The sequence below is a fragment of the Cottoperca gobio genome, chromosome 22 (genome assembly GCF_900634415.1).
Source record: "Cottoperca gobio chromosome 22, fCotGob3.1, whole genome shotgun sequence".
NCBI classification, from domain to species: domain Eukaryota; kingdom Metazoa; phylum Chordata; class Actinopteri; order Perciformes; family Bovichtidae; genus Cottoperca; species Cottoperca gobio.
Window position 1 is genome coordinate 17283556 of NC_041376.1, and position 25588 is coordinate 17309143.

General features: G+C 40.6%; 1 protein-coding gene across 5 annotated transcripts in view; it reads right to left on the reverse strand.

Moving 5' to 3' along the window:
- ralgapa1 (Ral GTPase activating protein catalytic subunit alpha 1) overlaps positions 1-25588 on the reverse strand; it is an 81885-nt gene that overhangs the window by 18969 nt on the left and 37328 nt on the right. For all 5 annotated transcript variants that reach the window (XM_029460397.1, XM_029460396.1, XM_029460400.1 and 2 more), the window contains 5 exons: positions 18920-18991; positions 18536-18659; positions 17862-18017; positions 9109-9267; positions 7154-7281 (listed from right to left, as the gene is read on the reverse strand). In XM_029460397.1, coding sequence (XP_029316257.1) covers positions 7154-7281; positions 9109-9267; positions 17862-18017; positions 18536-18659; positions 18920-18991 — 639 coding nt within the window. The remainder of the gene's footprint in view (positions 1-7153; positions 7282-9108; positions 9268-17861; positions 18018-18535; positions 18660-18919; positions 18992-25588) is intronic.

Below are 25588 nucleotides of genomic sequence, written 5' to 3' on the forward strand. Positions count from 1 at the left end.
TCAAAGTGTACAAAAATAATAATAAATAAATATCATGGAGGTTAAAAGAAGATTCAAGGTAAAAAAATAATTCTATTTGGCAAATGTTTAAATATGCACTTTAGATTTGTAGTTAATTTTATTTTTGTCTCCAAACTAAAGAGCTGAGAGATCGTGTCGGTTTAGTTTGTACTGAATATTTGAAGGCAAACCGTTACGTTTCTGCTGACATAAATCTATAACACAGATATTACATTCAAATGTTTTTAAAATGTTCCCTGGGTGAGTGATCAATAATTCAAACATAAATCCACATAATAGCAGACTAACAGCAGTATTATGAAATGATGCAGATGTTACAAAGTATCACACACCGCAGTGCTAATATGTGCTTGTGAAACAGACTGAGATCCGGAAAGCATTTAACACGTACGCGCACGCACACACACACACACCTCCCCAAGGGAGGAGTGGGAGAGATTAGCTGTGACCCCTCCTCCTCACCCTTTTCTTTTCATTTCCTCTATCTGCCCGACGGGAAACAATTAACCACAATCACCTCCCCCTCTGCACACAATCATTTCCTTACCCCCACTAATACACAGACCCTTAACCTAATCCTAATTGTCTCTTAAAGCGTCAAATACCACTCAACGTGAGGTGTTGATTTGCTGTCAATTCGCCGCAATATGCTCATACAACGCTGTGTTTTTAATAAAGAACAGATGGATAAAATGTATTTTTATTCATCTGATTTTTACAATATGCAGAGGCTTTATTCCTCAAATCAAAAATATGCAGTATGCTGACAATTCTTATGTGAATTTATGTTTCTACATTATTCTAATAAAGAAAAAAAAAAGAAAAAACAGTTGAAATATCTTCCATTTTAAATGGGGCTGCAAAAATAATAATACTTTTTTATTATCAATTAATCTGCCAATGTCCATCCCAGTTTCTCAAAGAGATATTTAAGGCCAAAACACAATAGTCTGGCATTTTTACATAAACAATTATTTTAATGATTATCAAAATAGTTGCCGATTTCTTTCTGTTGATCAATTAATCATTGAATCTAGAGTTCAATGCACCTGCATCAGCAAAATATCTCTCCGATTTGTCAAATGCAGCAGGACGCACCCCACAGAAAGGCAGCGGTGCAGCTTTCTCTCATGTCAAACGCACCGCTCCTTCCAAGGCTGACAGGTGGAGTGGAGCTCAGGGGAGGTTAAGGATAACATGACCCTATTTTAGCATCAGCAATAACAAAATGTCTTCAATTTGTAAGGTTTTGCCCTCACCTTTCTAACATGGTGAGGAACACACACACACTCCTTGTCACACACGGCAGATTGTAGCCTTAATGGGACAATGGGCTCTATTGTGGGAGCTGGCAGAGAGAGGCCAGGCAGGCCGCTAGGCGTTTGGCTGCTCTCGGTGCGAGTGTGTGTGTGTGAGTGTGGATATGGGGGATAATAGCGCTACATGCCCAGAGCTGCTATCATTTCACTGGGAACAGAGTGTGAAAAAGAGGGAAAGGCAGTGACACACACAGCACAACACACACACACAGCATCACTATCACACTGAGCCATATGCTGACCCCTGCCTCAGTGCAGCCATCTCTGCCAATCAACTACTAGAGGGGATGTCCGCGCACGCACGCACACACAGCATCACTATCACACACACACAATAGCTCTAATCCAGAGAGTGAAATATATACACATGCAACATAAACACCATGAATTACAAGTGTAAATGGAGTGATATACGTTTGAAAATTCATGCACACAAACACACACTTGCTGGAACTTGCACGCATGTGTGTGTGTGTGTGTGTGTGTGTGTGTGTGTGTGTGTGTGTGTGTGTAGCAGCTTAGTGTCTCTCCAACATTGTTCCCCAGAACCACAATCACCCAGGAGCAGATGGAGGACGGCCACAGCTTGCTCTTTCACACACATTCGTACACTAAACACCAACTAACATGTACCCCCCTCACACACCAATACCAACCTATCACATGCAAATCACACACACACACACACGCACACACACACAAAGTGGTGACCAGTCCACAGAGGTCACAAACTGGTGAATAGATTTATGTATTGATGTTGCTACTGCTGACAGTGATCCTACACACCAGTTCAAAGTTGTGTCAAGCATTATTTTTGAGATATGTTGAAAAATACAAAATACCAGTTTGGACCATATAAATCACTCTGATTGGCTGTTCAGTTCGAGCGAATCAGTGCACGAGAAGAAAAACGGAAGGGAGTAAAAAAACCGACTAAAGTGGAGAGGACAATAGAGACTTTTAATTTTTCATCTTCATCTCATATACACACGGATATTTTCACAACATGGCCACCTTGAATGAAGTGCTCAGCGTGAGTGGTGTGGAAATAGTCGGCATGCTTTGTTTTAATGTGCGTTTCTTAACAACGGCTTCTATATTTACAGTCATAGGTCTTCTAGTTTGCGCAGGCGCAGAACGTACAACCCGTTGGGCTTTGCGGTGTGTCCAAATGCAACTTTTTGGCCAAGACGCAGGCAACGTGAGCAGACCCAACAGTCTTCTCTGTCGACACTAGTTCTTTGCTGTCCGTTTGGTGTGTCTGGGCCTTAATCTACCAGTTGAGACGGACTGATTCAGGAGGAGCCCGTCTTTCTCCACGTTACTGCTGTGTGCACGAGTGAGGGGTGTGACACAACTCTGACTTGGTGTGTAGGATTACCAATATATAGATATATATATATATATATATATATATATATATATATATATATATATCTATATGTACTTTTGTAGAAGAAAAATCTATTTTTAAAGTTGTGGATTGATTCAGAATCTTAAAAGATAAGAATCTCAATTCTTACACAAAATCGATTTCCCTCCTCCTTCCCTGATAAGAACCATCAAAGGATAGAGAAGTTTTATAAACCTTTGTGTGTATTGCATTTCAATGTGAATATAGTGAGGGGCAGTGTGTGTGTGTGTGTGTGTGTGTGTGTTGGGGAGTCTTGGATTGCTTTTCTTGCTGCAATGAGCTGATATGTGAGATAGAGCTGTGCTAACACACAGCTGCCCCAGCAGCCTGGCACTGTGTGTGTGTGTGTGTGTGTGTGTGTGTGTGTGTGTGTGTGTGTGTGTGTGTGTGTGTGTGTGCTCTGCTGGATGGCTCTAGTCATGGTGAATGAAAGATCAGAGAGAGAGAGAAGGCAGATGGACCGCCCTGAGGGCCAGGAGACAGGGAGGAGGGAGAGGGAGAAAGACAGACAGAGATAGACAGAAAAAGAAAGAAAAGAAGAATGCCAGTTAACCACTGACACAGTTCGCCCTGCCAGCCTTTTTCCATCTTTCCCCCCCCCCCCCCCATTTGCTTCTGTGTCAGCCCCTCTGTGAGGATACTTGTTGTCACAGTGCAGCCCTCGGAATCAGTCACACAGTTAACTGCAGGACTTGAGGTGCACACAAGGGCATCAAATCCTCATGTGCAGTATATATGCGCTAATCTCCAGTCTGAGTTTACTTTGCAACAAAAAAGGTAAAAGATGAACTTTATATTTAGGGATGCACGATCTTGGATTTTGCATATACCGATATAAACACACATTCTTTCTACCTAATTGCAAAGAAAATCAAGTCTCGTCTGTAGTGGAAATAACATATTATTATGCCCACACTGAAGTAGTACAAATGTTTTACAGACTGTTGCCTAAAGTCAAATATATATGAATTGAATTAAGTAATGTGACAATAAAATGATTAAAATTGTAACATTTTTTAAACAAAAACATCTTACAACTAGGCTCAATCTGCGCTGCACTTTTCTATGGGCTACAAACAACCCTGTAACAACAAGAGGATGTGCAAACAGGGCGCATGCACTTGGTGCACTAAATACAAACTGCTTCAGTCCTTTGCAAAAACGTAGCCCCACTCTTAACGCCAATGACCGAGGCTGAAAGACTGATAGGCTTAAATCCTATGAGTCAGACTCAAGGAAGAGGTCGATATTTCTACGGACATACTTGTTGCACCAGTCAATGGTTTGTGTCGCGTTCGCAAAATTATAGCACCTGCCTGGTATATCGCCGAAATTTCATTTATTTTGAGGCCTTTATAGGCCGATACAGATGACGTGCATCCCTAATTACATTTATTAATAAGGCTGCATCTCCTGTACCTAATGCCATTATTGCGTTATTCATTGTCTTTTAAATTCAAGAGTTTTGGCACCAGATCACAAACCTGATAAATTTGGTTTCAGATACAATGCAGTTCACGAAGCAATCTGAAAGGAGACTTTTTACATACTCACACATGTTCTACCAAGTTTCACATTCATCCAGCTGTTGGGCTTCCCTGTGCTGAAACTTATTCAAATGTGTGTTTCCTTTGGGTAACCTTTATGTTTTTCGGTTTACGGTCTCTTAAGAGAGTAAGCAGGACTTTTTCTCCCACATTTTACTGAAATTGCTTCATCTTATCTTAATATCTTAATGTGGTCCTACACATTCATCAACTCTTATAAGTTAGACAACAATTGTTAAGGATTGTTATGACATCATGATGTCAGAGTTTCTCGTAGTTTAGGACAATGAGACTGAGCAGTAAAGAAGACGGGGGAGTCAGGAAATCTAAAAAAGAGGAAAAACAGACAATATGACAGACATACAGTAGAAAGAGATGCACTGAGATAAGGGAGTTAGAAAGACAAGAGAGAAAATACAGGGACATAATTAGAGAGGGAGGCAGAGAAATGATGATAAGCGGGACAGAGTGATACAAGGCAGCGGTAGAAACAATTTGAGACAAGACGTAGAGGGATGTTAGGACAGAGGACTGGTGAGACAGAAGAGAGAGAAAAAGGAAAGAAACGAGGAGTGACAGAAGCAGAGGGCAGAGTGGGGAGGGAGAGGTGGAGAGACAGACGAGGAGGAGAGAGGTGTGTGTCGCAGAGAGATGGAGAGTCAATAATGACTGATTACTGTAATTCAGCCTGTCAGAGACATCGACCTGCTGCTACTACCAATCAATACACACCAGGACACTCGCAGACATACACCAACACCTCGAAACAAGCATGTGCCACATGTGTCACCAGGAATGTGTGAGTGTGTGTGATCACGCACACACGCGCACACACGCACACACACACACACACACACACACACACAGACAGAAAGGTAGGAAAATGCAACACAATTGTAAAGATGTCATGGCTGCACACTCACTCCAAAATTGCTGAAGTCACGCACATGCACACGCACACGCACACGCACACGCACACGCACACACTGGGTCTGGGGGTTTTCGAGCTACAGCCCCACACTGAGCCGAACAATTTCTCCGTCTCTGTCTCGCTGGGTGGACTTGGCAGAGCAAAATGGCTTCTTCAATCCCCCCACTTCTCCCCGTGCCCCTTCCACCTAGCATCACCTCCACCACTTATATTAACTCTCTAATATAAGGAGAGTGTGAGGGAGAAGAAAGGGAGGAGAAATTCAGGGAGGGTTGAGAGGAAATGACAGGGGAGAAAGTTGGACAAGAGAGGAGAGAGAACATAGAGATGAAGGACAGGAGGACTGGAGAGTAAAGACAGACAGAGAACAGTGAAGGAGAGATGGGACAGAGGGATGAAAGACAAAGTAAAGAAGGACAAAGAGAGCGCAGAGGAAGGAGGCAGGACACCTAGAGGAGAATTATGATAAGATACAAAGGAAATAATGACCATGCTAACAGACATGTCATTTAGGTAAAACCAACAAAAATATTAAACGTGTACTAAAGCTCAGTCTTTACCGCAGAGATCTTACCCGGGACGCCTTTGGGAAAAATCTAATTTTGTATGCATGTAGGCTAACTTGTGTGTAGCTATCCACTACCAAATGGCAAACTGAACCGAGCGCTGCGGCGTTAAAACCTGAAAGGACGCAGTAAACGGTCTACGCAGGAGGAGAGTTAACGTTAGCCGTTAGCAGCCGGTGGGAAGCACAGTCCTGCTTGGCCAAATAACAGAGCTAAGAGTTAACATTAGGAGGATCCATTGAGTTACATTATGATGCGTTCAGGCTCTGTTCAGTAAAAATGAGTTATCATGTTGTGTTTTATCTTGTAAAATTTAGTTTTTGACGAGAAACTTTAATAAATACAGTTTTTTGAAGGGGAGGTTTTCACAGCAATATAAAATAGACATTATGGAGGGAATTACCACCTGCTGAACTTCTGAAGTCACAATAGTCTCAGCAGCTTATAATACATCATTAAAATGACTAATGCCAAGATTTTATTTTAAGTATCTTTAGGGAATCAAATTGCTTTATGTGCTGATTAGAAGAAATTCCAATGATCAGTCAGTAACTAAGCTCGCCTCAACAGGGGACACTGTGACCTCATAATGGTGTGTGTGTGTGTGTGTGTGTGTGTGTGTGTGTGTGTGTGTGTGTGTGTGTGTGTGTGCGTATGAATGTGCATGTCTATATGTGGATGCACTTGCATGTGTATGCCTCTGTGGAGCTTGTGTCCATCGGGTGTAATACTCTGTCCACGTTTGGTAGAATGAAGAGTGTGTATAAGTGTGGACACACTGTGTGTGTGTGTGCGTGCGAGAGCAGAGCCCCCTCATTTAGAAGCGGCGTTAGAGAGGAGAGTCATCGATAAATATTGACCACCGAGCTTGTTCCAATCAAACTACCATCGCATCGGATCAAGCAGACACACACACACACACACACACACACACACACCCACACACCTGTCTCTCTTTCTCTCCTGCACACACAGATGCATACACACTTGATATATGGCACTTCAGAACCAACTAAATACAGCTCTATCACACTAGCACTTATACTCTGAAAGCCAAACCCCACTGGACATTGATTTGTTATTCTTAACACTTGAACTGAGTGAGAACTGGCATTCTCGCTTGTACATAAATGTGTGAGGATTTCAAAGGCCAACACAAAGGGGAAGGTATATTCAAACAAGTTGAAGTAGCTGAGGAGAGCCTACAAACAACTAACCTTTAAAGAGCTGAACATCAGGTGTTAGCACGGAGATAGAAACAAAGGCAGTGAACAAAAGTGAAAGAAGACTTGTGAGACCTACCTCTGGCTTCTGATCATGTTTCCACACATTCTGAGTAGAGCTTTAAAGGATACAAGTTCTGGTAAAGTGGAATGAGGGATTTGAGAGCTCGACTGGCATTGATAGCTGTGGCTCGGACCATGGTGGGCAAAATGTTCATGTCCACGATGGCACCGTCAAACAGCGGACCAAAGAATGGCACCTAGAGACACAAAGACAAGCAGTGAGACAGGCATTAAAGCAGAACAAATCAATCTAGTGTGTTCCAGGCCACGTTTTGGCCTTTGAAGTGGCTCAAAATCTGACATCCAGAAAAAGGTTTGGATTCATTTTAAACCGGAGCATCTGCAGATTCATTTGTTACCAGATACGAGATTAATAAAGCCTCCTTTTTTGTTATCTTGACTAAAAGGGAGCCAGGAGGGACAACTGAAGGAGATTTACTCTTCTATGTTTGGGAGGGGCGAGGGAGACGCACCTGGAGGAGATCTGCACTCTGAGTACACTTTTCTAGTATGATAATGAATCTCCTGATGGAAGCCTCTCAAAGTCATACAATTCAAGATGTTTTTATGAAACAGAATAATCTCTGGCAGCCACTGGGTTGTAGTGAACCAAGCTTGACAAGTCAGATTTAATTCTATACTTTGCTTGTGGAATCTACCAATGAGAATAATGTCAAGCCGTTTTATTCAATTTATTTGTAGACCAGGTCTCCAAGCCATGCACTCTATGACCGAATACAGAGCTTTCAGGACGACAACACACAGAATATCTTATCTAACTCGTTTTTTTGGATTCATGATAATTCAATATTTTTAGCTTTGTAGAATGAATGAAACAGAATGAGGTTATGTTATTAGTGCTGTGGTATCTATGTCATACAGAAAAAAAGCAGCATTTTATTGTGTTAGGTCTCGTTTGAAATAGAATTATGCTATCAGTGCTGTGGTATTAATGTCGGTGTGTTTTAGACTGATGCATTAACCAGAGCAGCAAGACTCAGAGCAAGACTCTCTCCAGGATTGTCAAGCTGGATGCATATCTGTATTGTCTGCTAGGAAACATAAAAGTATGGCCCAAAACATCGTGCAAGTTCACAATTTTATTTCATATCCATACAATATAAATGTTCATCCAATTAATATCCGTGTTAATCCACAAGTGTGACATGGTGTCATCTACTATGTGACGGTTAACTCTTTCATTTGGATGAGTGATTGGCCTCTACATTTGCTCTTCTGTTTATTACACAGTGGCCCTAATAACTGGCTTTTGACGGAAAAACATAATGATCAGTCCCACCGAAGCGTTCTCATGCACACAACAGTCTACAGCCATGCTAGCTCTGTGAGGCTGCGCTCTGGTACAGCGGTGCTTTGAGCTAAATATTAATGTCATCACGCTAACGTGCTCACACTGATGATGCTAAAATGCTAAGGTTTAGTAGATATGTTTGCCATAATCAACATCTTAGTTTGACGCTTTAGCTTGATAACATTTGCTAATTAGCGGCAGTGTTAATTAGTGTTGCAGTCCTGATTTGGCGTGCACAGGAAAAAGGAACTGCTGCATTTAAACATAAAATCTCATTAGATTTGTATATATTTGATCTCAAACCACAGTATTGGACACATTAAAACTGTGACCTGATGATGGCGCTAGGTGAAAAGTTAAGGGTTGAATTCATCCTGAAGGAGAGACGAATGTGTGCGCCAAATATTGAGAAAATCCATCCAATAGGTGTTGAGACATTTCAGCGTGGTGGCGCTAGATGAAACATTGGTAGAATGTATCAAGTTTCATGAAAAGCCAATGAGTCACACAACAATTACAGTTTTGCAGCAGATGACGTGTGCAGTTGTTCCTGATTAGCCCAGAGGGGGCCTGAATTATCATCCTGGGTTTTAATGATGAATTTAAATGTCCTGCAGGCATTTTCACCTAATGTTAAAGGGAACACTGAAACACAAAGAAAAGGAATAATTGACAACCGAGCCCAGTATCAAATGCAAAACACTGTTTTTACCTCTGGTTTTTTGAGTATATGGATGGAGTACATGTGGTTCTTCATGGGGTAGATGATGATTAACACATCTCCAAACTCAGTGGGGATGATCCCTCGCCGGTAGTCTCTGGAATGCTCCGACCAAACAATGTGGACCTCGTCATTACCCAGGTGTCTGAGCTGGAGGGGTCGGTATGAAGGAAGGGACAGACAAGAGAAACGAATACCTGAATCAAAATGGAATAAACATCTCACATTTTTCTTTCTTGCAGCATAAACAACACAAACTAAGTCAATGCCAACCACACAAACACACGGTCTGGTGCAATGAGCCAGATAGACCGTATCCATCATAAACCCAAGGCTTTTGATTTTGCGTGTCTACGTGCTGTATAGGTGGCCCTGGGGGTGATGGAGTGAGTGTGTGAAGATGGAGAGTGGACACGAAGACCGAGGGAAGCTCCGGAAAGATGGAGTATGGGCTGGAAGACAGATGGGATCAAGTCTGGAGCTGTGCCATTCTGTGTGTTTGTGTGTGTGTGTGTGTGTGTGTGTGCGCGCGTGTGTGTTTACATTCAATCAGTGAGCGACAGTCAGGGCCTGTGACAGCTCTGTCATTAACCTTGATGCTTGCCAAAATACACACACAAACACACACAGACGTCTCTCTACTTGTCCGCTGCGTCACACACACCTTCAGATGTCTGCCGCTCTCGGCCTTGGCCCTGAGACAAACACATTTCCAATTAAATGTTTGTTAAAACTACAATCAGTTGTGTGCTTTGTTCCCTTTCTTTCAGACTGCTGGGAAAGAAAACATAAAAAATACACTTCTAGGTGTTTGTTTTACTAACTTTGTGTCTGTAGATATCTCATTAGATAAAGCCTTACTTGCATATTTAAACGGAACATGTCAGAAAACTTATAACTTTTAAATAAATATAACCAATAGAAAAATAATGTTGTTAGTGTAAGTAATCAACTGGGGAAGTTTCATTGCGATATCTAATAGTTCAAATGTTTAACCATATTCACCTGTAGTGTCTTGGAATTTTACAACACATATCTTTAAAGGTTTTCTCTAAATGAGTTTTTTTCTTGTACTCCACTTCAGTAGCTTAAATACACCAAACTCTCCAGTTTCATTCCTCTCCATATTCCGAAGGTTACTACAGAGAGGTTTGTTCATATATCATTCATTGCATGATTGATAGTCGTTTCCCTAAAAACATATCCAAAATTCCCTCTTTTAAAACCTGCAGTGTAAGTAATATGAAGGCCGTGTGCACAAGTTATTCATCATGCTCAGAAATGACTTCACCCACTTGTCATAATAACACTACATGAATTTTAAACTTGAGTTACAGTTTAATTAACCTGACTTAACCTTGACTAGTGATACATTACATTGATATATTAAACAAAGTCTGAAAAACGTGAGGAGTAAGAGATGTATCTATCAAGTTCTTCTAAAAATAAATCTTTTCGAGGCACCCTCTGACGCAGCTTGCAACTCAAAGTGTCAGCGAGACTCACAGTGATGCTGAGGAGTGAAGGGCCTGCCATTATCACATTTGGAGAGGTTAGAATTATGACCCTCAAGCTGTATTTTTGGGCGTAAGAACAATTGTACAATGTCTGAATAAGGAAAAGTGGAGCCTGACTGTCTGACGTGCTTCTATGATCCGTATCACTATTTATTTTTACATATTTCAACGATGAAGATCGGAGTGATGTCATCTCTGATGCCACAATCAGTTGGTGTTATGCAGCTTTAATCCTTTTAATCGTGTTTCAAGCAGATGTAGTGTGAGAGGGAGCAGAACACACAGCGAAGAGAGAAAGCTGGACAAATGCCCTGCCATGGACTATAATCACACTGCACTGTGTGTGTGTGTGTGTGTGTGTGTGTGTGTGTGTGTGTGTGTGTGTGTGTGGCAGGAGGATGGACGATAAATGCCTGCCAGTATGGACATGTGTATGTCTGTCACTTTAACCTCTTTGTGGACACATTTGTCAAACTGTGAGTGTATGCGTTTGTAAGCCTGCATGTGCTTGCTAACATGTGTGTGCGTCGGTGTCCAACGTTAACATAAATTTATAGTTGTGTGGTTATTTGTCGCGGGCCGATGTGAATAAAGCCCTTAGTGGATGTGTGTGTGTGTGTATGAGAGTATGCGTGTTTGATGGGGCCATCAGCTGATCAGGGAGACGGATGGTGTCGGACCAGGCGCTGATAATCCAATCAGGAGCCTGCAGCGACGTGATAGGCCGAGAAGCAGGAAGTATGATCTGATTAAAGGGACATTATGGCCATGTGCAGAGCACCCAATGCCTGGGGGTTGACAGGTGTACACACACACACACTCACAAATGCACACAAACACACAATAAACCTGCCTAGACACTGATACGAGCCCACACCGTGCACAAACACAGACAGGATTGCTGTGTGTGGGTAGCGACCTATGTTCATTTGCAATGTCATTCCAGGAAAATAGAGAGATTGGGAAGGAGGAGAAGAAAAAGTGATCCAAAGGAAAGGAAGACAAGCCAGGTTTCCATACAAATGTATCGCACATTTTAACCGAAGTTTGGAGAAAATCAGCAACAAAAAAAAGCAAATGAATGCTTGTTTCCATCCACTGTCGTTATGCGGTTATTAAAAGATGGTTCATCAAGAAGAGGACGTAACAAGGTGACGTGATTATTTCAGAGGAGGGCGCAATGGAATTCAATTTGATCAACTACATGGCGAGAATTCTGTTGAAAAGATATTGTACGTTTTTTTTCAGGGACGTTAAAGACTACGTGGGATAAATGACGCACATCACTTCCATATCTTCTGGAATTGTCCGATTATTGTGCCTTATTGGCATTAAATTCATACACATTAAGTATTTGGAATCTACATTCATCTGACATGTGAATCTGTAGATATATATGACATCTTATTTGAAGGGTGGAATATCTTGCTTTCTGCAGATGCTTCTTTGCTAGCTCTTGCCCTTGCTTACCTCTGCTTGCATCTTTCTGCTAATATTAATTACATTTTCACAGATATACCCCCCTGCACGGACTGCCGTGGACATCTACAGAAGATTGCAGTACTTCAGGCAAAGATATTTCATCTAGAAGAGAAGGATACAACAATACAATGGACCCCAAAGGTGAAGCTACAGCTTGCCCGGAGAACAGCGTGGAGCACCCCTAACAAACTAGAAGAACCCGACTTGACAGAAAGAGACTGGCCCCCGCTGCCATCATGCCAGCAACGGCTCACATCAATCCCCGCTACGCAACCGTGGATTGTAGCAGTGAACACGGCAAGGAATGCCCCGCCGCCACTGATGTCTCTCGAGCTGGAAAACAGATTCCTACCTCTATAAACCGAGTCTGGATTGCCGCTGGAGGACCCAGCTCGCCTGTCAGTCCCGTGCCGTTCGGGCAGAACGAGACGCAGAGGACCGCAGAAACAGACGGAGGACGATCAGCGGATCACTGAGCAAACAGCGGATCGAGGATGTGCGCCGAACAGAGGACCACAGATCACTGAGCCAGCAACGCTAATTATCGGCGACTCTACTGTATCAGACATTAACATTAACGGTAAGAAAGATACCAAAACATACTGCTTCCCTGATGAAATGATCTGTGACATAACAGAAAAACTTCCAGAAATGCTGTCTACCCACAAATATGTGAACAAGATCATTATTCATGCGGGGAATAAAGATATCTCAAGGGGAGAAATGGAAATACTAAAACGTGACTTTACTGAACTGCTAAAAGTTGTAGGCTCTAAAGACATTGAAACATCAGTGGTCCCATCCCATCAGCCAGGTCAGGAGTGAATCGTTTTAGCAGAATTTTGGGGCTCAGCAGTTGGCTATCAATTGCCTGTCCCCTGCACAAAGTGAACTTTATTGACAACTTCAATCTGTTCTGGCAGCGTAGAGGCCTTTTTGGAAGAAATGGACTTTCTCTCCACAGATCTGGAGAAAAACTGTTTTCTTCAAATATGGATCACGCCATTAGCCACCCAACTTTGGCTAAATGCAAGGAGACACCATCCTCCACACCACCAGATAACCACCATGATGACGTCCAAACCACTGGAGCGAGTGACCTTGCTGCAGTACCAGCCACATCAAGCCTGCACACCAAGGACCCCAGTCCCTCAACTCCACCGCCAGACATGGATGAAGTTGAATTTTTGTGGAGTAGCATTGAGACACTCTGCCCCCTCCCCTCCCCTTGATCTTCCTCTCCCTTCCTCCTTTTTAGCGACAGGATGAACTAATTGGTGTGAGGTGGTCTTAAACTGACACCTCAAATAACCCCCCGCTCAAAACCATCATACCCCACCATCATCTCACATTCTTCTCCCCCCTCCCAGACGTCCCCCGCACCTCCCCCTCGGCTTATGCCAAAGGCCCGCTCATGGACACTCAAGGACATCACCTCCCCCAAACTGGTCATGCCGTTCCTGTCTTGACTACTACCAGAGTAAATGATCAGCACTCAGCACGCACTGCGTCTGGTTACCTTAGATATATCAGTTAACAGCCAGGACCGGCTTTGACTCCTGTCACAGACTCCCTGCATCTGAAAGTGTCTCTTCTGAATGTCAGATCACTGGCTACCAAATCTTTTTTGATTAATGATATGATAGTTCAAAAGAACTTGCACTGTATGTTTCTAGTTGAGACCTGGTTAAACAACATTACTGGTGTGGCAACACTGACTGAGACGTGTCCTCCAAACTGTAAATACTATCAGGCAGTCAGGCAAAATAGGAAAGGTGGAGGGATTCCCGCTATCTTATCAGCGTCGCTTGTATGTAATTGACCTGGGTGAATTTACATCATTTGAATATCTTGCTATTGAGCTCAAAGCAGAATTATCTTTGCTCATCATCACATTGTACAGGCCACCAAAATATTCAGCACTATTTCTAGAGGAATTCTCAGAGCTGATTTCACTCAGCATCACTAAATGTGAAAGAATAATCCTGCATGGAGACCTAAATATTCACGTAAATAAGAAGAATGATCCCAAGACTATTGAACTTTAAAAGTTACTAGACAGCTATGATCTAAAACAAAATATCAGTGAACCCACTCATCAGCATGGTAACACGCTAGACTTAGGGATAACGACAAGGCTGGACATCGATAAGGCTCAGTAATCGAATTATCAATATCTGACCATCACTGTGTGCTTTTTGATGCTAACGTACTCTTAACAAAGACCAAAAGAGAGACCGTGGTCAAAAAAAGAATACTAGATGACACAGCAGAGGAAACATTCTCTAACACCATGAGATCATTTGAGCCATGCTCAGACTGCTCCTTAAATCTCATGGTTGAAAATTTAAACAACACCTTGTCATCTACCCTGGATATTGTTGCTCCATTAAAGGTCAAAAAGAAATCCACTGACAAAATCTCCCCATGGTTAAACAACAGCAATGTTACTCAGACTAAGAGGACTTGTAGAGCAGCTGAACGAAGATGGAGGAAAACTAAGCTCACAGTTAACTATGATATCTACAAAGAATCCATGGCTGCCTATGGTAAAGCAATGCAGCTGGTAAGAAAGGATTACATTTCTAAGATTATCACAGAGAATGCTGGAAATTCTAGAATACTATTCTATTAACCAGCTACTGAACACTGCCCCCACCCCTCCGCAGTCCTCTGCATCAAAGTGTGAAGAACTCGCATTGTTCCTCAATAATAAAATAACTTAAATCAGAGCCAGCATCACTTATGATGCAGACACAGAGAACATCTGCAAACATTGTGATGTAACCATGGGAACATTCACCTGCATCACATTAACTGAGCTTCATAAAACTGTGATGGAATGTCACTCCTCCACCTCTTGTGTTGACCCGATACCTACAGCATTCTTTAAGCGGATATTCAACAGCATTTCAAGTCACGTCCTAAATATTATAAACACGTCTCTTCTAACGGGCATCTTCCCAGACGTCTTCAAAACAGCCGTTGTAAAACCCTTGCTAAAGAAACCTAACCTAGACAGTAATACACTGACCAACAACAGGCCAATATCTAACCTTCCATTCATCAGCAAAATACTAGAATAAATAGTCTCGGTTCAAATAAACTCCTTTCTTAAAGAAAACAACATCCTGGAGGAATTTCAATCAGGCTTCAGAGCATGCCACAGTACAGAAACCGCTCTGACTAAAATAATTAGTGACCTCAGACTAAACTCTGATATAAACAAGGTCTCAATTCTTATCCTGCTAGACCTAAGCGCAGCATTTGACACGATCGACCATGACATCCTAATTAATCGTCTAGAAAAACTGGTTGGTCTTTCTGACTGTGTATTAAACTGGTTCAGAACATATATCAAAGGGAGAAAGTATTTTGTAAGGCTTGGAGATCATGTGTCAGAGAAGCATGATGCCCACTTTGGAGTTCAACAAGGGAGCTGCCTCGGTCCATTACTGTTCTCCCTATACATGCTACCACTGGGGGACATCATTAGAGAACACAATGTGTGCTTCCATAGCTATGCGGATGACACACAACTGTACATCTCTGCTGAACCAAATGATACTACAGCTGTTAACTCCATCACCACCTGTCTGTCAGCAATAACTAAATGGATAAGCAATAACTTCTTAAAATTAAATAAGAACAAAACTGAAATCCTACTAATAGGTCCTGTAACAAAAAGAGAGATGATGATGAATAACATGGGGAAACTTAATCCTTTGATTAAACCTGAAGTTACAAGTCTTGGTGTTATCAAAGACTCAGATCTAAGCTTTAAATCCCACATAAACAAGGTGACAAAAACATAATTCTTCCACCTTAGAAATATAGCTCAAATCAGACAATTTATAAATCAAAAGGATGCTGAAAAACTAATCCATGCTTTCATCTCAAGCCGACTCGATTACTGTAATGCACTCTTTACCGGCCTCCCAAAAACAACAACGGAGAGACTTCAGCTCATCCAAAACGCTGCAGCGAGGCTGCTGACTAGAACCAAGAGGAGAGACCACATCAGTTAGCCACCCTACACTGGCTTCCAGTAACTTTTAGAATTGACTTTAAGGTCCTCCTCCTTGTATACAAAGCCCTAAACGGAACCGGTACACTGCCAACTCTTTAATCAACTATGTGCCCCCAAGAACATTACGATCATCCACTACTGGATTTTTAAATGTTCCCAGAAACATCCAAAAGAAAATCAGGGATGCAGCCTTTTGCAATTATGCACCAAAGCTATGGAACACTTTACCTACAGACATTAGGGAGGCTGGCTCGCTCAATATCTTCAGAAGTAAACTAAAAACATCTCTCTTTACTTTAGCCTTTTAATGGTGATATTTTATATATTTTTACTTTAGCCTTTTAATGGTGATATTTTATATATTTTTACTTTAGCCTTTTAATGGTGATATTTTATATATTTTTACTTTAGCCTTTTAATGGTGCCACTTTAAAATAATTTAAATGATTTCATACATTTTTACCATGCCTGGTTTAACATTGAATGTGTAAAGGTAACTGAGAAAGAAACGAGAAATCATATATGTATATATGTATATGTATATATATGTACCCTATTTACCATAACGCGTTTGTGGGTTTTGTGTTGTTTGCTTCTTGATGGACCTGCATGGCGTTGATGAAAAATCAAGTGAAGAAATGGTTTTCTCATCATTTAAAGTAAGGAAAGGAGAAGGGGAAACAAGGGTGGATATTTGACAGAGATATTTCATACTTCTCACAGCAGAGCAAAGGAGTAGTTAAATACTGAAGTCCTTTGACCTAAGAGATATTTGACAGAGGTATTTCATACGAGTCACAGCAGAGAAGACGAGTAGTCAAATATTGAACTCCTTTAGCCTAAGGGATAGCTGACAGAAACATACGAGTCACAGCAGAGAAGACTAGTAGTCAGATATTGCCTTAGACTGAAAAGGTTAAACCAGCGTGTTTAATAACGGTTTTATCTGGATTTTACCATAAACGAAATCTGGGACTCACAGTGACGATTGTGTTTTAACTTACTTTGTACAACGGGGACAAAGGGAAGTAAAGTATCGACTAGAGAAGTCGAAAGCCCACTTAACACTTAAAAACTAGGCAAGACTACAAGAATGGTGTGATGAATGTGATTTCCCGGCAGTAGGGTCGTTAAGTACGGCACAGATAGGGAAACTAGGCATGAATTCCAATGTTATTTTATACTATTTTAATTGTGCCATTTTAATTCAGCTATTTTTATACAATTTTAATTCTGCTATTTTATCTGCTATTTTAATTCTGCTATTTTTATAATGGTACTTCAGACTCATTTACATCTACACTGTGATTATTGTACTGTAAATGCTCTTATTCTGTCTAATCTTGTACTAATTGTTATGTTTTTGCTGTGAAGCACTTTGGGCTGCAATTCTTGTATGAAAGGTGCTAGAAGAGTGTAGAGGATTTGTTTTAACTAATTACCCCGTCGCTCCCACTACACAGAGACACTCGTGTGCATTTTGAGAGAGGGCCACACCGCAGATGATGGGAGAGACAGAGTGACACAAAGAAGATACGTTTCCATCCAACGGTCAAGCAAATCAGACATTTTTGAAACATCACAGTGAATTCACTCTGCAACAAACAGGGAATAAGGTGGGCATTATATTAGCTGGACAGGAGAGCGTAAACAGTGGAAACTACTGTGATCTTGTAAAAACCGCAGGAAGAAAGTTCACCACCAGTGTGTGTTACCTTCTTGGTGAGGTTGTGGTCCTGGTCATGGGGCATGCGGGTGGAGACGTGGTAGATGACCTCAGTAGTGGAGGTGGCGTAGTAAGGCGTAGTCTGGCCTGTGCTGCGATTCCTCTGAAGACCTCCCATGAAGCCACAGTGAGTAGTGAGGTCCACCTTAGGGACAAACACACACACCATGATGTAGGATCCATAAAACAATATGAACTGTATAGCCTTGTCCTTAAAGCCTTGAATGAATAAACATTCGTGTCAAACTCTTTATCCAGCAAATGAAGACAAAATATTGTACTAAAAAAAAATAAAAATAAACGTGGTTTCACCATTCAGTTAGAACTGCTTTGAGGACATTTTGTGTTGAGTCTGTTTCTACAATTCTTAGTTATTTTGCCAGCTCCCTGTGTCAGGAGAACTCCTTTACACAGTTCTTTATGTTGATACACAAAAAATAAATCGCCATGGATTGTATTTTAATCTATATCAATGTTTCTACAAAACTGTTTTCTTAGCAATCCTAAAGCTGTTCAGTTGTATCATCATCATAATCATTAGATGCAGAACAGATAATTAAATGTGGTCCTAAATTTCATGCAGGAAATGAGTAAAGGTGAAGGTGCAGTTTGAATAAATGAAGAAGGGAAACTGAACATGTATGTGAATGACTGTGCTCTTACCTCCCAGCCCAGTCCAGACACAAAGTCCTCATACGCCTGACTGCCTGCTGTGTTGGTGAGTATAGAATGTTTGTCCTCTTGGCCCTCTGCCACATAAAACACTGCTATTTTATGAGTCTCGCGGCTAGAAGAGAATGAAAGAAACCGATAATGACGGACACGACATATACAGAAAACTTATCAGCTTATCAGAAGCAGAGGGGGGAATAGATTGATCAATATTTAAAAAACATTTAATGTCACAACACTTTAGGACAAAGAGACAGAGAGAGGGAATAAAAGAAGGAATTGCAGAAAAGTAGAGAGAATTGAAACCAGCAGCTAAATAAAAGCAGAATGAAGAGGGAGGCAGCAGGGAATGCAGTAATCGTGATGTTTCCTCACCACTGCCGTGAGTCCAGGTTCTTCAGCTCTCTCAGTAACTTCTCATTCTTCCTCAACAAATGAAAGTTACTCCTGTAAGACACAGATACATGCACAGGTTAGTTGTCCAAACCGGCCTCTACCACCATCATATGTCGTCATCTCCCCAAACAAAAACTAAAAAAATCCTCAAACAAAATGTTCTATTTGAAAAGTTATTCATTGCAATAAATGAGTAAGGCTTTTTTTCCCTTTCCTTTAATGAATATAACTCATCAGTGCAGGCCTCTCTTTGTATGCGTCAAGCAGTCAAAAATGTTGTTTTTGAAACGAATATATATATATATATATATATATATATATATATATATATATATATATATATACACACACACACACACACACACGTATATATATATATATATATATATATAAATAAAATATAAAATACAATATACATATATATATTATATATATATTAATACATAACAAATTATTATACGTATGTTAAACATATGATAGCGTATCACTTATCTATTTAAAACGTATCAGAGCGTCTGGCCAACGGAGCTGGAAAAGTGCCATCTGGTTCACGTCATGCTGATGCTGGAGAACGGCTAACATGCTGAACGCTAGCTGTACTGTAGAAACACGTTTAATAAGTTACTCCGTTGTCAGGCATAATCTTAACATAGGGTAGGAATAGGTTATCCACTCGTTATCAATAAATTGGCTGTAGGATTCACCGTCAGCCGACGTAGCCTATATCTAACGTACCTCTAACGTAGTCACGTACTGTATTCACGTAGGTAAGTATTCACCTACGTATTCCGTATTCACGTATGTCTAACGTAACGTCTGCATATCTTATGAAGCACACGTCGGGTACGTCCGGTAATTCTGAACATGCTCAAAACATCAGCGTTCAACAACGCACCCCAGCGTAACACAGTGAGCTCTTAACGAACACTACTTATACCTTACCTTATATCAACTCGCCCCAGCGTAACACCACCTGCTCTTAACGAACACTACTTATACCTTACCTTATATCTACGTACACCAGCGTATTGCCGATATTTTTATGCGCCATATTTTTGTATATCTTATGCATTCGTTGGGTATTTGTCTGATAGACATTCTGTATAAGTAAGTGATGCGCTATCAATAGGTTAGACATGCGTATCTGTATATGTTCACTTTTCTGATCCGATGAAAAGTTGGACGTTTTTGGACTCTTGACACATTTTCGTATGTGCCGGCATACGTTTCTGTCATACAGAGATGTGTGACAGGGCCTTAAGCAGGAATGAAACGTTTTCTACATCGAGACAGTCTTTAAGTCTTTTCTACATTTTTGTCTCCCCTAGAACAAACCAAAAGCCTGTTGAAAGCAAATGAGACACATTTCACAATCAAAAAAAGTATTTTGTGCAAATTAAACACCACGTTTTCCACACTCGCATGGCACAGCATCTCATCCTCTCCATGACTCTGGGCTAAAATACCCAATGTCGAGGTATCAATTTAAATGTATCTGGCCAGCTAATGGACACTCATCACTCTTTATACTTTATCCAGGGAAGTACACCGTCTGCATTCAGCCTGTACAATAGACTTCTTAACACACTGCGCGCATGTGTGTGTGTGTGCGTGTGTGTGGAAGAGAGTGTGATAATGAGTATAGTACTCTATTGATCAAACTCAACCCATTTGGAAGTAGAATAAAAGGCAGTAGTTGAAGAGGAGAGAGATGGTGGGAGAAGCGTCAAATCAGAAAAAGGATGAATAAGGCACATGTAGATGAAGAGACAAAAAGAAAAGTGAGTGAATATGAAAGAGAAGGAGAAAATAAGGAGGCTAAAGAAGCTTGGATGTCGAGGGGGGGATAGAGGGATGAGGAAAAAAGAAGAGATTGTCTAATCATTTGTTATTGTCCTCTTATATCTCTCCAGGTATTCATGAGGGACATTACAGACACTAAGATACTGACAGTCACCTGTGTGCATGTGTGTCCCCTTTATGCTTTTTCCTATAATCCAGGGTGTAAATGGAGTCTTTGAGAGCAGAGAATGAGGCCATTACCAAGTATCAGTTTAATAAAGAGCAAATTGCTGTCTCTCTCTCTCTCTTTATCTCCCGCTCTTTCACTCTTTTTCTCTTTGTCTGAGAGTGAAAAGAATGACGTGTCATTATTAGTCCACTCCAAGCCTCACTGCTCAAGTCTTGGTTTTTATATCAGAGGCGCGGAGGTTCTGTGGCTGGGGCATTTTGAACGCTCCCTGGACTTGTTAGTTTGTATAAAAGGCTTTTGTTTTGATTACAGAATAGGGTCCTGCTCTCTTCTATGTGGAGACTGAAAGTGCTGAGGACACTGGCTGCGGTCAGCATGAGATACAGTTGCGTTAGCTCATTAATAGCAAGTTAATAATTACATGCAGTAATCTATATTTTCAAGGTAAATACAGAAAGAGCAACGGTGTGTGAGGAGCTACATCTTCTTGTTGTAGTGTCTGGAAACTTTCAACCTGGACTAACAATTGTGGAAAATAAAAAGAATTAATGTGATTTTTGCTTTTGAAGGGAATGAGGAGTCATGTCTAGATCAGTGTTTCTCAAAGAGTGGTCTGCGGACCACTGGTGGTTCAGGCGGCGCAGGGTTTCATTGGGGGAATATATATATAATTTTATTTTTTTAACGGTGCGCGATCTACCCACAATACACTTTTGGGCACCCCTGGACTAGAGTGTAGCATAGATGTAGCGTAGCTATGTGGGTTCGTTTTACGATCTTACGTCATAAATGATCTGCGCGGTCAATTTGATCGATAATAATAATAATAATAATAATAATAATAATAATAATAAGCTTTATTTGTATAGCACCTTTCATACAAGAATTGCAGCCCAAAGTGCTTCAAAGCAAAAACATAACAATTAGTACAAGATTAGACAGAATAAGAGCATTTACAGTACAATAATCACAGTGTAGATGTAAATGAGTCTGAAGTACCATTATAAAAATAGCAGAATTAAAATAGTAGATAAAATAGCAGATAAAATACCAGAATTAAAATAATATAATATAGCAGAATTAAAATTGTATAAAAATAGCTGAATTAAAATAGTAGATAAAATAACGTTGGAGTTCATGCCTAGTTTCCGTATCTGTGTCGTACTTAACGATCCTACTGCCGGGAAATCACATTCATCACACCATTCTTGTAAATGTTTTAAACTGTCAGAGCCATATTTTGAAAGCATGAGATCAACAATGGGCCCCTGTGGTCTTTCAACTGGTTTACTCCCTTCGGTTAAAGCCAGTTTTTCTCCAATACACATTTATCAGAGAAACTTCCTCTTTTTCCCGTGGTAAAACAGTCTATTTGATCTCAGACTTTTCAAAAATACACACTCTGAAATTCATCTCAGTTACCTTTACACATTCAATGTTAAACCAGGCATGGCAAACATTTATGAAATCATCTAAATTAGTTTAAAGTGGCACCATTAAAAGGCTAAGATAAAAATATATAAAATATCACCATTAAAAGGCTAAGATAAAAATATATAAAATATCACCATTAAAAGGCTAAAGTAAAAATATATAAAATATCACCATTAAAAGGCTAAAGTAAAAATATATAAAATATCACCATTAAAAGGCTAAAGTAAAAAGATATAAAATATCACCATTAAAAGGCTAAAGTAAAGAGATATAAAATATCACTATTAAAAGGCTAAAGTAAAAAGATATAAAATATCACCATTAAAAGGCTAAAGTAAAAAGATATAAAATATCACTATTAAAAGGCTAAAGTAAAGAGATATAAAATATCACCATTAAAAGGCTTAAGTAAAGAAATATGTCTTCAGTTTACTTCTGAAGATACTGAGCGAGCCAGCCTCCCTAATGTCTGTAGGTAAAGTGTTCCATAGCTTTGGTGCATAATTGCAAAAGGCTGCATCCCTGATTTTCTTTTGGATGTTTCTGGGAACATTTAATAAACCAGTAGTGGATGATCGTAATGTTCTTGGGGGCACATAGTTTATTAGAGAGTTGGCAGTGTAACTTGGTCCGGTTCCGTTTAGGGCTTTGTATACAAGGAGGAGGACCTTAAAGTCAATTCTAAAAGTTACTGGAAGCCAGTGTAGAGCGGCTAACACTGGACTGATGTGGTCTCTCCTCTTGGTTCTAGTCAGCAGCCTCGCTGCAGCGTTTTGGATGAGCTGAAGTCTCTTGTAACTTCAGGTTTAATCAAAGAAGTAAGTTTCCCCATCTCTCTTTTTGTTACAGGACCTATTAGTAGGATTTCAGTTTTGTTCTCATTTAATTTTAAGAAGTTATTGCTCATCCATTTATGTATTGCTGACAGACAGGTGGTGATGGAGTTAGTAGCTGTAGCATCATTTGGTTCAGCAGAGATGTACAGCTGTGTGTCATCCGCGTAGCTATGGAAGCACACATTGTGTTCTCTAATGATGTCCCCCAGTGGTAGCATGTATAGGGAGAACAGTAATGGACCGAGGCAGCTCCCTTGTAGAACTCCAAAGTGGGCATCATGCTTCTCTGACACATGATCTCCAAGCCTGACAAAATACTTTCTCCCTTTGATATATGTTCTGAACCAGTTTAATATACAGTCAAAAAGACCAACCAGTTTTTCTAGACGATTAATTAGGATGTCATGGTCGATCGTGTCAAATGCTGCGCTTAGGTCTAGCAGGATAAGAATTGAGACGTTGTTTGTATCAGAGTTTAGTCTGAGGTCACTAATTATTTTAGTCAGAGCGGTTTCTGTACTGTGGCATGCTCTGAAGCCTGATTGAAATTCCTCCAGGATGTTGTTTTCTTTAAGAAAGGAGTTTATTTGGACCGAGACTATTTATTCTAGTATTTTGCTGATGAATGGAAGGTTAGATATTGGCCTGTTGTTGGTCAGTGTATTACTGTCTAGGTTAGGTTTCTTTAGCAAGGGTTTTACAACGGCTGTTTTGAAGACGTCTGGGAAGATGCCCGTTAGAAGAGACGTGTTTATAATATTTAGGACGTGACTTGAAATGCTGTTGAATATCCGCTTAAAGAATGCTGTAGGTATCGGGTCAACACAAGAGGTGGAGGAGTTACAGTCCATCACAGTTTTATGAAGCTCAGTTAATGTGATGCAGGTGAATGTTCCCATGGTTACATCATAATGTTTGCAGATGTTCTCTGTGTCTGCATCGCTCTGATTTAAGTTATTTTATTATTGAGGAACAATGCGAGTTCTTCACACTTTGATGCAGAGGACTGCGGAGGGGTGGGGGCAGTGTTCAGTAGCTGGTTAATAGAATAGTATTCTAGAATTTCCAGCATTCTCTGAGATAATCTTAGTAAAAGTAATCCTTTCTTACCAGCTGCATTGCTTTACCATAGGCAGCCATGGATTCTTTGTAGATATCATAGTTAACTGTGAGCTTAGTTTTCCTCCATCTTCGTTCAGCTGCTCTACAAGTCCTCTTAGTCTGAGTAACATTGCTGTTGTTTAACCATGGGGAGATTTTGTCAGTGGATTTCTTTTTTACCTTTAATGGAGCAACAATATCCAGGGTAGATGACAAGGTGTTGTTTAGATTTTCAACCTATGAGATTTAAGGAGCAGTCTGAGCATGGCTCAAATGATCTCATGGTGTTAGAGAATGTTTCCTCTGCTGTGTCATCTAGTATTCTTTTTTTGACCACGGTCTCTCTTTTGGTCTTTGTTAAGAGTACGTTAGCATCAAAAAACACACAGTGATGGTCAGATATTGATAATTCAATAGATAGAACACTGTAGACAGGGTTAGTTAAAAGAAAATTAAATCAAAATATCTGACGTTAAGGTGCATCGTCCTGCAAGTGATTCAGCAGCTACTAGTGGTTTTGTGTGCGTTACTGAGTCCCAGGAGAGCGGTTTGCCGTCCAACCTCCACCCGGCTGAAAGCTGTGAAACTCGGCTTGAACGCGGAAAGTCCAGCGCTAAAGTGAAGAGAAAATATCACAGCGACTAAATTAAATTTGGACACACTGTGTTTTGTGCTACGAGTCGTTGACGAACGAGGCTATGAAACCCGCCAAACTCAAGCGACATTTTGAGAGTAAACACAAGGATTACTTTGGGAAACCTTTGGGATCTTTTGAGAGAAAACGTGATGAATTTAAGAAACACATGACGAAGCCTCACAGTTTGCATTTTGCGTATCTCTCAGTAGCAAACGATCTTGCTGTGGGTAAGTTGCGGCTCTGTACGGACATCAACTCAGTAATAAATGTAGTCTACGTTGCATATGATGTGTAAAATCTATCAGCATTCACCGTTTAAATCGCATATGAACGAAATGCTTGTAGAATCCGTAGTTGTATTTGTATTGTTGATTTAATGTGTGAACGAGCGATATAGAGACATAAATATAGTAATATATATATATATATATATACACTATATATGTCACATAAAGCTCATTATTAGGCTGTCATTTGTAATATATTGTTGGAGTGGTAAGCAGGCCTATTGTTTTTGGATATTTGGGGAGTTAGATGGTCCGTGAGTGTTTTTTTATTGGTTAAGTGGTCCTTGGTCTGAAAAAGTTTGAGAAACACTGGTCTAGATGGTAACACTCGAATTGAGAAACTCTCGCCAGATGGTTAAGTTTAGAAAAGGTTGGTATAGA